The following is a 15,763-nucleotide window of genomic DNA, read 5'->3' on the forward strand; positions in this document are numbered from 1 at the left end:
TGCTGTGCGCGGAGAGTTACCTGCTCAGAATTGCTGTCCATAATTCACCCTGCAGAAGGCTATCCAGACAGATCTGCTGTGGAAGTTTAACGCGTTTTAATACTAGTCATGATGAAGGGACTTTCTTTCCTAGAGATCTGCATGGAAATGGCCTGGATTTAATTTACTTGATCTGAAAAAGATGATGTCTTTCTCCCTGTCCATGCAAATCTCCCTCTGGCTGCTGTAGGAAACCTGGAATTGTTAGAAGTGACTGTGCACTGTTGGCCCTGCTCAACAGGGATAAGTGGTTTTGAAACATGGCCAACTTCCAGTGTTCATTATTTTCCCTTCATTTTATTTCTGCTCTACATGTGCAGACCCACATTCCCAAAACCATTTCTCCCTGCTCTACTTCTTGATGACCGTTCTGCTTTTTATGGTACTACGGATAGTTAGTTGATCTTTGTGGGATTTTTTGTTTGTGTGTTTTTGTGACAGAGAAATGGAAATATTGTGCCTTGTAATGTAGCCTGCTACCTCCAAAATTGGATCATTTGAAGGTTGCCTCTCCCATTCACATTTAAAAGATAGGAAATACCCATCCATAGAATGAAATGAGATCTGACAACTAACAAAATTTTAAATGTCAGAAAAACATATGTTTCTTAGGACAAATTTAGAAAATATTGGTGTTGGTACAAGTGGAACGTTCTTCTTCTACTCAGAACCTTTCCCAGCAATTTTTTTTACCAGCAATAACTGAAAAACATAAACAACTTGTTTTTCTCATGGTTAGATGCATCTGCATCTATGTCATGTTTGGGAAAGCATCCCAGTCCTGTGGTACTGTTGGTAGAACCCCATGGAAATCCCCAAATTCCCTTGTCCAAAGCTCACTTCAAGTTTCTGCCTCTGCTCTTTTCCAAGCACTTTTCTACACAGAGAGATGTCCTGGCACAACTGCACTGGGGGCATGTGTTGCCGTATCTCCCCATGCTGGTGCTGCTGTGGGATAGAATTGGCTTTAACCTGAAATAATCACTCTTCTGGAGTAAAAAAATCATTTTTCTAGAATAAAGCGACTGTTTTGGGAGCAGGGATGAAACAGCTATTCTAGAAACTATATTCCATTTCAAGCGTAGAGGTGTTACTGTTCTGCAGTAGCAAGACTGGAAAAGTCTCCCATGTAAGCATGCCTCTGTTCCATGTTAATTCCACTGAATTCCTTGGTATCTTTTAATAGGTCCTCTGTTGTTAGATCAGATGCTTTTTCAAATTAAAAGCCAACTGCATTGCTCATCTCTCTACCTGGCTTAGCTAAACTTCCTAATAATATTTCTCTTTCTCAAATAGGTGTGGTTGTAAGAAGAGCAGGCTTAAAACAGCCTTGAAACCCACTTCATAGCCCATAGTCTAACATTTGTTTATCTATAAATGACAATTCTAGCACTGTGTGAAAGCATTGTTAAATACTCATTTCTATCATCTAGCACGCCGGCATGCAACAAAGTGCAAAGAAATACTACTGCAAAGTTTTGTATTCACTACAATATGGCACTTTTGATATTTAATATGCAGTACTGATTTTATGAATTGCACTTTGTGGTACTGCCAAGCAAGAAGAGAAGACAGAATTGAACTCTTCTTGCTGTGTGAGAGATGCTAAATCTAATTTACAGGAAAAAATATACCTTAAAATCTAGATGCATAAATAATAATTTGGATGCAAGTTTGCCTTGAATTTTCTTAGAAGAATCCGTTTGCTATTCAGGCACCGTATTTATGGTGATATAAGGTAATTTTATGTATAATATATTTACACAGCAGGCATGAGTAGCCACTCTATTGTGTGTCACTCAACGGACAAGAAAAAAACAGCTTTCAATTAAAAGAAAAAGAAGAAAACAAAGCAAAACTTCTGCTTGGACTGCTATTAACAATCACTAAATCAGAGAAAATCACTGTACAAACCATAGGAAAGGAGTCACAAGGAGATCAGTGATCCTCCTGTCTTGTTATTCCACCCCAAAGAGTGACTACCACAAGTTGACCTGCAGGGTGGCCCGGCCCTTTCAGGGTGCAAGGTCTGTCTTCAGTCAAGCGGTGGTGACTCCCTTTTCCCTGTAAACTGGGGATGGCTTTCAGGGCCACCTCTGCCATCCCCTCCACACACAAATCTGCTTCCTTGAGGCCTGAGGAGGGGAAGGGACAGTTCACCGGCTCACTTTGGGCATTCAGCTGGACTCTGAGCTTGAGGCAATTTGCTCGAGGCAATCCCGTGCAGTGAAGGGTGAGACACAAGTGTGTGTTAGGGAGCCATTGAGAAGACCCCCTTAAGGGGTACACTGCCTCCACTGATTGTGTGAGGAAAGCAGCCCAAAGCGAGGGGCCTGTGGCAGGTGGTGCTGAGCATCTGCTGCTCCTCCACATATCTGAAATCCAGATGGACTCCCCCACGTGCCAGACCCAGGGTTTGGACAGGTTGCCTCCTGGATGCTCTGATTTCAAGGAAGGTGTGAAGGACTAGGCTTTCAAAGGCTTTTATCATCTGAAATTACTGAGGGGCCCTCAGGAGGATGTAATAAGGACCTAGTTGTGCCATTGCCATTGTGACGGGTGCAACAGCTCAGCCCCTCTAAGCGGTGGAGTTGGGTATCTTGCTGTTTGACTAGAGCATCATGAGAGACCTCCATCAGGGAGATCAGGGGCTCAGAACCCTTTGAAACTCTGGGCTCCTCCACTCTGAAATCCCATCTAATCTATCTTGCTGGGCATCTGCAAGCCATTAGCTGCCTTGCCCTAAGCCTATAAATGTGCAGTGCTCCCCACTGAAGGAGTCCTTCCCAGTCCCAGCTGGGCACCATAGCATGGCTGGCTCATTGTCTTCACTGTGAGCCAGTTTGCAAAACCTGAAATTATGTAGTGCTTGTAAAAGTTCAATACTCAGGAATCTTACTCCTTTCTTTATTTAATGCTCTAGAAGTAATGAATTCCAGGGATTAATTTTTAATCCCTTTTAATTTTCTGTTCATTAACTCTTTTCCATTCTCTATTTTTTGAGTAAATTGGAGCTGTTGTTTAGTTTCAAACTGATTTACTTAAGATTCAGGGGAGGAGGAAAATAGATCCATGCCTGTAATTCTGGTATTAAATACTGTTTCAAAATGAAATAAATGAGATTAGTTATGTATGAGGTATATTAACAAAAAAAAAAGTTGTTCTTTCCTTAGCACAGTGCCATGGGATGTGTCCCTACTTTGGGACACAGGGTGGATTTTAGCTCCTGGAATTGGATGTGTCCCACGGTAGCCCCTTAAGGTTTTCTCCACATAGCCTTTCCTAGAGGGCTGGATTGGAAGAGCAGCAACTGCATGTGTTTGACAAGCCAACAGAAATACTGAGAGGTTCACAAACTGTAAAGAAAATTGTTTTGGCTTGAGACTATGGCATGTTCCCCCACCCCACCCCATGACAAAAATTACTTAGCTTGGCAGAGCAGATAAACACGCACACAGAGACCTGTGATTAAAATATTACCTTTGATGAAGTCTTTAACAACCCTGGATGAGTATTTATTTAAAAAAATGAGTTATAGATGTAAACCCTACTTTTCAGGCCACTGGAATGACAATTGATTCTTGCTTACTTGTGCATTCAGGGCTTGAATCTGGAAAAAAAAAAAAAGAAAACAACCACCCAAAAGCATGAGAAATTACTTCCTCCAATAGAATGCCAGCATCTTTCATCTCTAAAGCATTTTCCAAATGACTTCTATAATTCTTGCAACATCCTGATGAAGTAGGCATTTTTTCCCCACTTTACAGATAGCAAAACTGGGCAGAGTTTCACTCAAGAAGCCACCCTGGGCGTCCAGGCGGTGAAAGTCAGGACAAAAGAAAGCACTCTTAAAATTGCTCCTTTTGCCCCAACGGGTGACAGTCACCTTGAGGCTACTGCTCCCCTCCTGCACATGAGAACAGGCAGGAGTAGATGGGTATGAAAAGCCTGAGTCCCACCTCCCCAGCACAGTGGCCATCACTGAACTGATGTGTGGGTGGTGGCCAACTGAAGAAGTACAAAGAAAAGCACAGTTATGATCTGCTCCGTCCTCCGAGTTATGATCCAATCTGGAATTGAATTAGATTACTTTCCCTGTATCGCAAGGCAAATGTGGGTTAGAACTGGGAAACCATCTAAGAATTAGATACTGGGGCTACTGACCACACATACACATGCACGCACACACGTCTCTCCAGCAATGCTAGGTCAGAAGAATATATACATAGCAGTCAATGAACTATATATATGTGTGTGTTAGTATGATTCAGTGCATTGGGGGCGATGGTGAATTCTAGAAAAACATTTAGGTTTAAATGACCACTAGGCCTTTCTACCCTCCTCATGACTAAAATGCATGTTTGATGTTTTTTCTCAGCTTACTCTACTTGTATAATAAACCTTCATTCCATCACCACTACTTTTGACTATAATACATAGGGTAAACTAGGGTACCTCATTACATTGGGATGTGCAATACACAATCGACAGAGCAGTCGTCTGAGCTGAATAGTCTGAGTGCAAGTAAAAAAAAGCAAGTGAGTTTAAACAGTAATATACTCCGATTTACAATATAAGCAGAACAAGTAAAAATATTGTTCCTCATCTGATCCTTTTTTTCCCCTCCACTACTGCCGTGCCTGTAAGATTGGCTTGGTAAACTGGATGCACTAAAAAATAAGAATTTTGCCTCTTGGAAGCTCATAAAATGATACTAGAAAAAGTTTTCTGATGGCTGATCCACACAGACTGCAGTCATTAGACAATTCGAATGGGTAGAACAGAGAACCCTTTCACACAGCTGCAGAGAAATAGAAAGAAATAGCCACTTTACATATCTCAATGCTGTTTCTGAAAATGAGGAAGGGAAACAAAAAAGAAAAAAAAAGGCAACATCTTAAGAGTCTTTGTCGCTGTCCATTGCGCCATACATATCTGCCAGCTTTTTAAACCGAGGCCCCCAGTCACTGAGGTAATCGTAGTCCTGATCTCCGTCCGTAGTCACCGACTCCAAAGAGCTGAGAGACTCGGCCACAGAACCATTACCTTCATATGCGTAGGTTGCTAACGAGTCATACGGGGGTGCCGTTGGATCTGTATCATTTTCCTTTAACCTTTGGTTAATGAAATCTCTGACATCCGTGTTATCTCGTGCTGTTGCAGTCCGTCGTGGCATAAAAAGTGTTTCGGGCACAATGTCTCTGCGTAATTTATTATCGTCTATGGCTTCAGGATTCCTCAGTGTGCCGATATCAAATGCCTGGGTGTCTTCCTCTCCACCACCTTCATCATTATAGCTGACAATGTTGTCTCTGATGTCTTCTTTGGAAATAATCAAAGGCTCTTTTTTCCGCTGCCGTCTGAGTGCTGCAAACAGTACCACTGTAACTGGAAACAAAAATAACAGGGGAAGAGAAAAAGAAAGGTGAATCCCTAACTCCATTAAAACCCAGAAGAAATGCTGTGCCTCTGCTGAAATTTGAAGTTTTAAAAGACGCTTTGCAAAACTGCAAATGTGCATGCCAGGTTTTCAGACCCTGCTTGCTCTGCCTGTAAGTGCCTTGGGAGATGAAATGCCATGGATATGCACTGGAAGAAAGGGGAGACGTCAAGCTTGTAAGAAACCAAGTGGAGTGTCTTTTTGTCAGTAGGCGCGTTGTTACCCAGAGTCATACAGCAATTTTTTTTCCTTGAGAACAGAGCTAGTTTCCCCAGAGTTGGGAAGGAAGGAACACTTTCTCCAAAATAAGTACATCAGATGTTATTTGCCTTGAACCCCTGGGGTGAGATGCAACTTCTGCTATGGACAAGGCTAGTATCTACTGGGCTATGATAAAAGGTTAGCAAAGCTGCATTTCGAGATAAGCAAATCTATCCTCCTCTGGAAAATAGCTTGGAATAGGGAGTGGATTTTCAACCAGGACAAAGTCCAAGTTTTATTAATTTCCCTGGCATGTTTTTACAATGTACCTCACCTTAAAAAAGGACATGGCTTAAATCTTAGACTGATGAAATATGATGGTTTTTTTTAATCTGCCAAAGGCATGAGATTTCTCAAACAGGTATTATATGCCTTTTCATTCTAAAGTGTGTGTGTGTGTGTATATATGTATATTTTTCATTTATTTGGAGGGCAGGGACTCTTTCCAAGGCCCTGATCCAAATTTAAATATTTTTACCTGATAACAATCCCCGGTACTGTTGGAGAAGGGGGCAGAGAGGGTGGAAGGGGGTATGTTCAATACTTTTATTTCCTTTAGAAGCTAATTTCAGATTTCTTAGCTGGATTCTACCTTAAGATGTTAAATGGCTGAATATTTACAAATGAACAGCAGCAAGGAGCACGGATGTATTAGTACTGTCACTGTTGCTTTGGTACCCTGAGGTCCACAGTGCCCAGTATTTCAGCTCTGCTGTGCAAAGTCCAAGAAAAGATGCATCTTGCTGTCTTTATAGTTCTTTCATAGAAAAGCAAAGCAAATCAGAAAATGCCTAAATGCACTGATATGAAAAGATAAGGTGGATCTTTCATGTCAGATGTGTTTCTAAAATGATGTGTGAGTCAAAGCACAGTAACTGTTAAAAACTGGGGGTTTTTGGCAGTCCCTTCCTCATCTGTAACCCTTTTGAGGGCAATGCCAAGGACAAAGGACATCCCTAAACCAAAGTTTTAGCTCATTGACACTTGTCTGTCTTAGCTTCCTTTGAGACACAAAAAGCTGACTTTTTTTTTTTTTTTTTTTTTTAAATTATGGGCTCCCCTGCAGGACTGCTTAGAGCAAAATGCTATCTGTAGGTGTGCACAAACATATTGTGAAACAGTCTTGTACTCTTTCTCTCCATTGACTATAGAGGGATCCCAAGAAGATAGGATAAAGTGGGCAAATGTTCTAATAAAATGAGTCTTTGCCATAGGAATAGCATGAGTAAGGCAGAACATCTGTTAATATGAGTTGAAAGGAAATAAGTGAGGTGGTGAAACTGAGGGAATTAGGAGGGCTGGTTCAGATGGTGAAAGCTTCAGTCTCTCACCCTAATGATGAGGATTTACTTATGGTGTCATGTAAGGGTCCTAATCTGAGTGATGCTTCTTTGTGCTGCTGTGCAAAAATGCAGTAAGAGAGAATTCTCTTCCTTAAGAGCAAAAAGCTGTGACAGTGTGTAGGAGGACTGGGGAAAGGTCTATGTGACAGAACAGAATTAGCTGGAGAAAACTTTGGAGAACTTGAAAAACAACGTCAATTTTGAATGGGCTTCCGGAATAGTTTTTACATTGTATGGTTGCTGAAGTATCTCATTAACAAAAAAGGTGTTATATAGAATATGTAAGGATGAGATTTTGATAATTATGTCACATCTCTGATACATGTGTTTTCTTACTTCGTGCTGAACTTGCAGGCAAAAAAAAACATTAAAAATTATATGTTAAAGTACATCACCTTTATTTGTATGTCAGTGTTTAGCAGTATCTGAGGCCTCCTGATAAGCCACTAGACTTACTCGAACTGCAAATAAACCTAGCTATTTACAGGCACTTTTTGTTGCTACTAAACTTTAAGTTGTGGTTCAGGTCTGCCCAGAGTATTGTTATTCACTCAGTAGTGGTTGCACATGCAAACCCTGCAACCAGCCTGAAAATAGAAAATTATATAGCTGTGTTAATTGAAAATCTGCTTATGTTGCATGGTGGTGTGAGCAGTAATTGACATAAAGTGCTGCTTAGCACACAGAATCAATTATTTTCGATTGACATAAAACAGGAAATCGTTTAATGTCAGATTGATATTAATGAGCACAGTTGTACTAACGACTGCAAGACTACCTGCAGCATTAGGCTTCTTTTTCTGGTAAGGAACTTGATACAAAGCGAGCTCAGCCCTTAGAGGCAATGATACCATGTTTTGAAAAATGAATTTAATGGTGAATTAAGAGTAAGATTGTTATTGTGGGAATCTTTTCTGAAAATGGGATAGTGCTTATTTGGGCAAGCCATGACTACATTGTTAAAGTCTGAGAATCATGACATGGCCTTTGACGCATCACTGGAAAATGAAATTTTGTTAATAGTACAGATCAGGATGATTCTGCAGTGGTGATGAACATGTCCAAGGAAGATATGGGTATGGAAGAAGGAAGTGGAATCCCTGAGGAAACATTTTGTCCACTGCTTGACTCTATCACTATAAAATTGGTCTGACTCCCTTTTTTCCTGGCCAGATACTAAAGGTGACTGATAACGTCTCCCAGAGAACTGCCTGTGTTGTACAGTTCTCTCCAGAAGAATAGACTGTGGCTAATGGCTGACAGACTGATTGTCTCTGTTTGCTGTACAAGAGGGGTGGAACCTGAGTGAGAGGAATGTGAGAGATGTTGCAGACTGTCCTTATTTTTATAAAAGTGCTGTAGCCAGAGATCTGTACATCGTCCACACTCAAAATCCAACCTCTTCATATTCACAGGTACCTGAAAGGGAGGACCTTGCAGCTTTTGAGAGAGTGTTTTAGTAGCCCTCCCATTTCAGCACCCTTTTCCAGCAGAACAGAAGCACTGAGACTTGTTTCTCCTCAGTTTAGACACTGGAAGTTAATTGTTTAAAATTAAGTTATCTGGCCTCCTTCTACGGTCAACAGAGAGAGACGAACACCTGCAGAGGGTGATTAGTCTGGTCCACCTCAGATACCAATAAGGAGATGGGATGACTGTCTCTCTACAGGTGCCTGTCTCTTACTATTGACCAGCTGTCTCCTCTTGCTTGGACATTCCTAACATTTAGATAACTAAGATTAGATAGGATGTGTTCTATACATCGTATCTGTAGCAGCCCTCAGAGGAGGAAATACAATAATATAAATGCAGGCTAAGACAAGGATGTCTTTGCTTTGCTTTTGTCCTAGCCTTGGTATAATCACTTGTAGCAATGCAAAATAAGCATAAAAGGAACAAAATGCCTCTGAGCTACTTACTGAGTAATATAACGATACAGAGAAGAATGGCAATAAGAGCCCCAGTGCTAAGACCAGTAGGATGAATCAAAGCTTCTGCATTGCAGGACAGCATCTTTCCTCGATGGTCACAAGCACAAACTCGAATAGTCACTGTTTCAGTGCTGCTCTGGATAGGGTAGTCATTGTCTGATATTACCACTGGCAAGAAGTAGGTACTCATTTCATGCCGGTTATATCTGGTTTTTCGAGTGAAAATCCCTGCTGTGTTGTCTGGAAACACAAAGCACACATTAAATCTTCATCTGAAGACTGAAAGTAAGGATGAGATAATAAAGAAAAGTCTTCCAAGAAATTCACCTCTGTTGTCCTGTAGGGTAAAGTTTGAGCTGCTGGCTGCCTCGGGAGCTAAGGAGAATGAAAACTGATGTCCACTGTAAGAGTCATCTTTATCAACAGCACTTAATGTTTGTATAAGCTGAAACAATAAGAACAAAATTATCTTCAAAGTCAGTGTATCTTACACTTATTTATGTATTCTACGATTGTAAAGCAATCTTATTGTATTAATTTTTTTCTTCTGCTTTAAGGCAGCTGATGCTGCTATGGTGAGCTTCAGAAAAGTGATCCATGTGCTGCTGATGCTGTTTAGGATCACCATGCTATTGTATCCCATACCATCAGCCAGTAACATAATGAATTCGAAAGCTGGCAAGAAAATCCTGTTAAATTCAAGAGCAGGCTTGGGTTGATGCCACTCCAGATAGGAAGGAAACTTTTGCATGTGACATGCAATAGAGATGAAAGGTGAGACAGCCCAAGCTGACTGTATATTTATCTACCCAAATGTCATATCATAGTAATTGTTTGGCTGAATCTTCCAAATTATCTTCTATTTTGAACCATTTAGTGATAGGACTGGCAGAGTGAGAGTTATATGGCAGGAAATAGTTATGTCACAGACAGGACCTGTAATAGTTACGGACCTGAAACTGTTTTGGAAGGAGACAGTGGAAGTGCCTAAATAAAGTAGAGAGTCACAGAATGAAAATGAGTCAGGTAAACTCATAACAAGGTGCAGTACAGAAAACAACAGTCTAAAACATACTGTCACATTAGCTGCAAGAATACCAAGTGTAATCAGATACTGTGCAGTTACTGTTTAGTTCAGTTTTGCAAAACTGACAGTTTGATGCAATGCAAAGTATACCTCTTGATAAAGTGATGCAAGAGTAGTAGCAAAATTCAATTAATTTGCAATATTTTCTTAGTACAAGCAGACAACACACCTGCTCTGCCTTTGCATTTTCACAGACGAAGGTCTCGTAGAACATGGCAAACTCTGGAGCATTGTCATTTACATCCAAAACCTTAATGAACACTGGGACACGGCTGCTTTGTTTTGGGTTGTCTGAAACGATAAACCCAGAAAGAACAGACATTTTATTTAGCCTAGCTACTGACTCAGTGCAGGAGAAGAAAAGGACAGACTTAGGGGCTCATTGCCTTGATTCTTCTCACGCAAAACACTCTATTTGTATTCTGATGATTTCTGAGGAATGCATTGTGGGATGAATTCCACAAAATCATGCTGCGTTATCGTTACTCTGATTGTATGTAAACTATAGAACTAGGATTGAGTAGGAGTCCAGGATTTACAAATTCCTTTGAATACTCCAAGTATGATTATGAATGTATGTATGATATATATATACACAAATATAATACTGGAATTAAACGAAACGAAATCTATTTGTTAGCCTAAGTGATACAGTTTGGCAGCAACGAAGTTTCTAGAACATATTCCCTTCCTTAACACTGAAACAGGGAAACTGAAGAATCATGAAGATGGGATTGAGTGGGTTTTTTTCCTCTCCACCTGTTATAAGTAATATTCTGTCCCCTACAAATCCTTAAGTTCCCATGATTACCATTATGTTATATAAATAGTAACTACAGCTGTGATCACAGATATTTTCTAATCTGTTGGGAATTGATTTGGCTAATATTCTAGAGTTAACACTAAAATGTATCCGCTGAAGAACACAAGCACTACATAGAATCTGCAGATCCCCATATATAAAAATGTTGTTTTTCCCTATAAGGACTGTATAGTGCCGAGAGATTGAACTTGACAGGGATATTCCTGAGCATAAAATACTGACAAAAGTCTTGTTATCTTTCTAGATAAAAATGGAAACATTTGGAAATGCACCACATGGTATAGACCATTCCTTTTCCTGTTGGACTATTGTTCCTGTTGGACCATTCCTTTTCCTGTTGGGGGTAGGCAGGCTTTAGTCATGAAGATACACAAAATAAGGAAGAAAGGCAACAGCAGCAATCTTGCCTAGGAGCCATGAATGGTGAAATAGGCGAGATTCTGACGCAAAAAGTCACATCATAACAACCATTGACTCCAAAAAGGTACAAGATCTGCCCCCAAACCAATTTGTCATCACCAATCAAAAGGAAACCAAGAGATATTATCAGGACTTGATCTGTGTCCTTTGTGCTCCATATCACACAAAAAATGATCTAGGTCAGATCACCCAGACATACCCACCTCAGTCCATGGGAGTATGTGGGTGTAGGAATGTGAGAGAGTAAAGCCTATGAGGGAATGAGGGTGAGTGAAATTAGTTTCATTTAAAATAAACACCTTCCCCCTCCCTTTCATGAGGGCTCACACTGAGTTTTGCCGCATTAATTTCCTACCTATGTTAATATAGTTTATTAATGCCTTTTAACCTATAATTCCAAGTAAAAAAAAGTGCAATAAAATATAATAGATCTAAGACTCTGTATGCTTCTACAAGCATTCATTATAGTTGCTCATTGAGTTAGGCTTTAATAAAAGCCCTATTACTGTGTTTATCATACTTCTATAAATTCGAAAATGCCTTCTCCAAAATTGGCACTGTATTTTTGTATTACAGAGCTCAGTCATTTGGACAAAATATTGTGCTTTAGAGGTCCTCAGTCCCATTGAAGTTAATATGATTCCATTAGGCATAAACCACTTCCTAATATGAACCATTGGGCTAAATTCATTCAATGTAGAAAATAACAGTTTATAGATAACATAGACTAGGCTGAATTCTATCCTAAAATACATCAATATAAATGTTGAATTTTTATAATAGGCAGAAATCAAAGGTACTTAGTTGAAGTTCCACGCTACCACCAAGACTATTTTATAAGGGCATACCTTTCTAACACATACATTCAAATGTATTGGCAAATGTGTTTCTTCTCCTCTCAAGAATTACAATTGTTTTCTTTCCTGCTTTTGAAGCATGAATGACATATTTCATTTTACTTCTAGGTGCTTAAGATTCTCACAATTTAAAATGATATGGTAATAAATAGAAGCTTCATAAAAACTCTATGCTCTATGGACATGGGTCTTTTTTCTGATTTAGTGGAAATGTAAGTTGAAATATATGTGTACATCTTTAAGTCTTTTTTTGTCAACTTTCAAATTATTTTTGCAAATTAATTGACGTAGATTAAATTGTTTGCATTATCCTTTAATTACTGCTGGGCTCCATGTCAAAAAAAAGCTCCACAGACTCAAAAAACTGCTTAAATCTATTCATCTCTATAGCAGTATGTTTTCTGTTGAGTGTTGAGCCAGCAACCAAACTGTTAAAGTGTTGTGGTTTTGTTTTTTTTTTTTTTCTGAATACAGCCTCAAAGTCCTGCCAATGTTTGATTTACTCTTAAGTGTTAAGTAAAGAATATTTAAAAACACTCTGAGATTTCTCTCTGGTAAATCAGCTGTAATTCTGCAGCTGTGAATCAGTAGCCTTGTGCACTGAGTTTTATTGCTGGTTTGCCTTCTGACTATGGCAGATGTACTGACCCAGTGTTTCACTGCAGCTCATACTGGTGAAAAAAGAACATTAAAAAATGGAGCTATCTACACTTACTGACAGTTCTAGACAAACACAAAACAACTTCCATATTTTCATTTTTTTTTCTACTGTAAAATGAAATCAAGAACCGTCATCACTGAAAGGTGTTTCTCTTTATGATTTTATCTTTTTTTTTTTAACTTTTTTTGTATCAAAGGGAGCACCCATCCATCTGCATGCGTATCCTGCCTGTAACTTCACTGGATATTTCTTTTAGGTTCCTTCAGTGAAATATGTCTGGAATTTGATATGATGGTATGTCACTGAGAGCAACTAATGATTAGCTGGAATTTAGTGAAATGAGACTTTCATTAGCCTTGCTAGGAATTATTTGTTTTAGCTAGGAACATTAAAAGGTGGTTCTTTCCAGTCTAGCCTCTTAAGACTAAAATTAGTGAGGTAGCCTTGATTAGACCAAGGCTTATTTAAACAGTAGCTGCATTTCAACCAAGAAAATTGCCTTTGGAATGCATCTACCCCAGTTATGCCAAATTTGGTCTAGGCTCAGTGAAGCACAACCCAGGCAGTAGCTTGTTGCAGCCTGGTAGGATTCAGACTAAAGAGGAATGGTAATTAAGACAGAAGCCGGTGTCAGACACAAAAGGTTTAGTTGAGAGGGTTTGGCCCAGTAGAAGATCTGTCCTTAGGGGAGGAGGCAAGGAACTAAACGAGGATTTCATAAAGATGCTAAGTTAGTATACAATTTTCTATACTGTATTATTTCAGCTCTGCTGGGATCAATGCAAGTGTGCTTCCTAAATGCTCTTGCTATTCGTTCCTTTTTAGGTGTTTACTTCTCCCCTCCTCCTCTGCCTAGTAACTCAGTCTGCAGTGTACAACTCTTGACCTTAATCACTCCTTCAAAGACTTAATACAAACACAAACAACTGACTAACAGTCAGCCAGAAGTCAGTGTTTAGTATGCTGAAGCCACACACCTAGCATTAAAAGGTGCAAACTTTCAAGAGAGGGAGAAAACTGTTAAGAAACACCATTCCTGCAGGCTTTAGCCCACTACTCTTTTACATAACCTCATCTGCTTGCCTTAATTGTACTGTTTCACTTCGGTTTTCAGTCTTAAAAAGACCTTCAGAATAAAGCAAGCAGGAGTCAAGTACTCCTTAGTTACATTTTTCTCACTGTTCAGCAGCTGATTGAGCCATATACACATACACACAACATAAGGAAGTAGAGTTTACGTTGTCTTAGATTATGTTGTGGTTTTTTTTTTTTTAAAAAAAGCCATTTAGCCTCTGAGTTGCACAAGGACTTTATGACAGCCTTAGAACTAGTGTTTATATTAGATCTATCTACCGTTCCACCATGCTTCACAACCATAGAAACTGTGACTGCAAAAATGAATAGAATTACATTACCTAATATTTGAACATGTCACATGCTTATAGTTAATGTATTAAAATAAAGAGGATTGTTTATTAAAGCCACCTAGCACACATGTCCTTATCTAGATCCCCAGCACCTAACACACATGTTTATCTAGATCCTAAAATCAGGATGACTAGTATTATTACAAGATTACTTCTGATGAGTAATCCTAAACTAAGTGACGAAGTGATTTGTAACTATAACTTGTTATTTCAAAGGATGCAAAAGAAGTAAAAATGGAAATCCTTAAAACTGATTAAGATCTGGGCACCTAGCTCAGCCCAGCCACCTTAGTCTTAATTGAAAACATCCAGCCTGTGCTGTACTCAGTCTGGAATTCAGCCATGGAATGCAGTTTGGCTTTAAATCATCTTGCTGCATGCCAGTTTCAGAATTCAACAATGATGTTCAAAATAAAAAATGGCTATTACTGATTTGAAAATATAGAATTGTTACCTTTCCTCCCTGCTCAAAGTTCCTTCTTCATGAACTGTGTCCCTAGCAAACACAAAACTGCAGACCACCTCTTGCAGAGTTTCCGCTTCTTCATTAGTATTGAGTGGACTATCCATGTACCCTGACATCCATCCAGCCATGCTTTCCACACGCTCAGCTAGAAGGCTAAATTCATTACATCAGGGACAGCAGTGGTATTTAGGTTTGACTTACTGATCTCTGCTGCTATTACTGTAATGTTGTGCCATAGCAGTGTTTCCCGGTCAAGGGCTTTTGAAGTAAATATCGAACCATTTCCTGAATTGATGTTGAATACTCTGTCCATATCAGTGTGTCGATCTACAGAGTACCTGCAAGTACAGAGACAGGGGTTAGGAGAATGATTTGTTTTCAATTTCTATGTTCTTAAACTATTTTCTAAGACTAGACATCAAACAGCTAGTAAATGGGGCTGCCTTTTGTTTTCGGTGCAGGCTTCAGAGTCTTTGTATATGCACACAAAGAGCTAGTTCTGAGCTACTGGATAATGACACATTGGAGGTTTGATTTAGAAGGTGGAGCATTGTCACTGAATAAATGAATTACTGCAGAATTTACATACCTCTGAGAATCATCAAAGCTTTTTTTAGTGAGAAATGTGAAGCCTGTCCCCTGAAAGATACGAAGTTTATTTTAAGGCTGAGTTGGCTTTCCCTTTATAAAACCCTCTTTTTATGGTTTGATATTTCAACTGTTCCAGATAATTTCTGATATAAAATTTGGTAGCTGGGGTACATTTCTGCCTTTCACTTCCCAGCATTTAAAAAGACTGCCCTCCAAAACCAAGTCAGCACAGTACAGAGAGTCATTATTCCACAGTACGTATCACATAAAAGTTTGCTGTAATTCATTAAAACGAACATGCTCAGCCCCGCTTGATGGTATCTAGATGGGAAAATGAATACTAACAAGCTCTGGAGGAGCTCAGAGTCTAAATATCGATTCAAATTTTCCATCTGATCTTTTGATTTTTCTGCTGAA

At 39.4% G+C, this 15,763-nt stretch overlaps 1 protein-coding gene across 1 annotated transcript in view; it reads right to left on the minus strand.

Annotated features, from left to right (window-relative positions):
- Nucleotides 1-4,390: 4,390 nt before the first annotated feature.
- CDH6 (cadherin 6, type 2, K-cadherin (fetal kidney)) overlaps nucleotides 4,391-15,763 on the minus strand; it is a 48,774-nt gene continuing 37,401 nt past the window's right edge. The window contains exons 7-11 of the mRNA XM_009696592.1: nucleotides 14,957-15,093; nucleotides 10,271-10,392; nucleotides 9,342-9,459; nucleotides 9,003-9,254; nucleotides 4,391-5,427 (exon numbers count right to left, since the gene is read on the minus strand). Coding sequence (XP_009694894.1) covers nucleotides 4,937-5,427; nucleotides 9,003-9,254; nucleotides 9,342-9,459; nucleotides 10,271-10,392; nucleotides 14,957-15,093 — 1,120 coding nt within the window. The 3' untranslated portion in view covers nucleotides 4,391-4,936. The remainder of the gene's footprint in view (nucleotides 5,428-9,002; nucleotides 9,255-9,341; nucleotides 9,460-10,270; nucleotides 10,393-14,956; nucleotides 15,094-15,763) is intronic.

This window comes from Cariama cristata, unplaced genomic scaffold, assembly GCF_000690535.1.
Source record: "Cariama cristata isolate BGI_N322 unplaced genomic scaffold, ASM69053v1 scaffold7300, whole genome shotgun sequence".
Taxonomy (NCBI): Eukaryota; Metazoa; Chordata; class Aves; order Cariamiformes; family Cariamidae; genus Cariama; species Cariama cristata.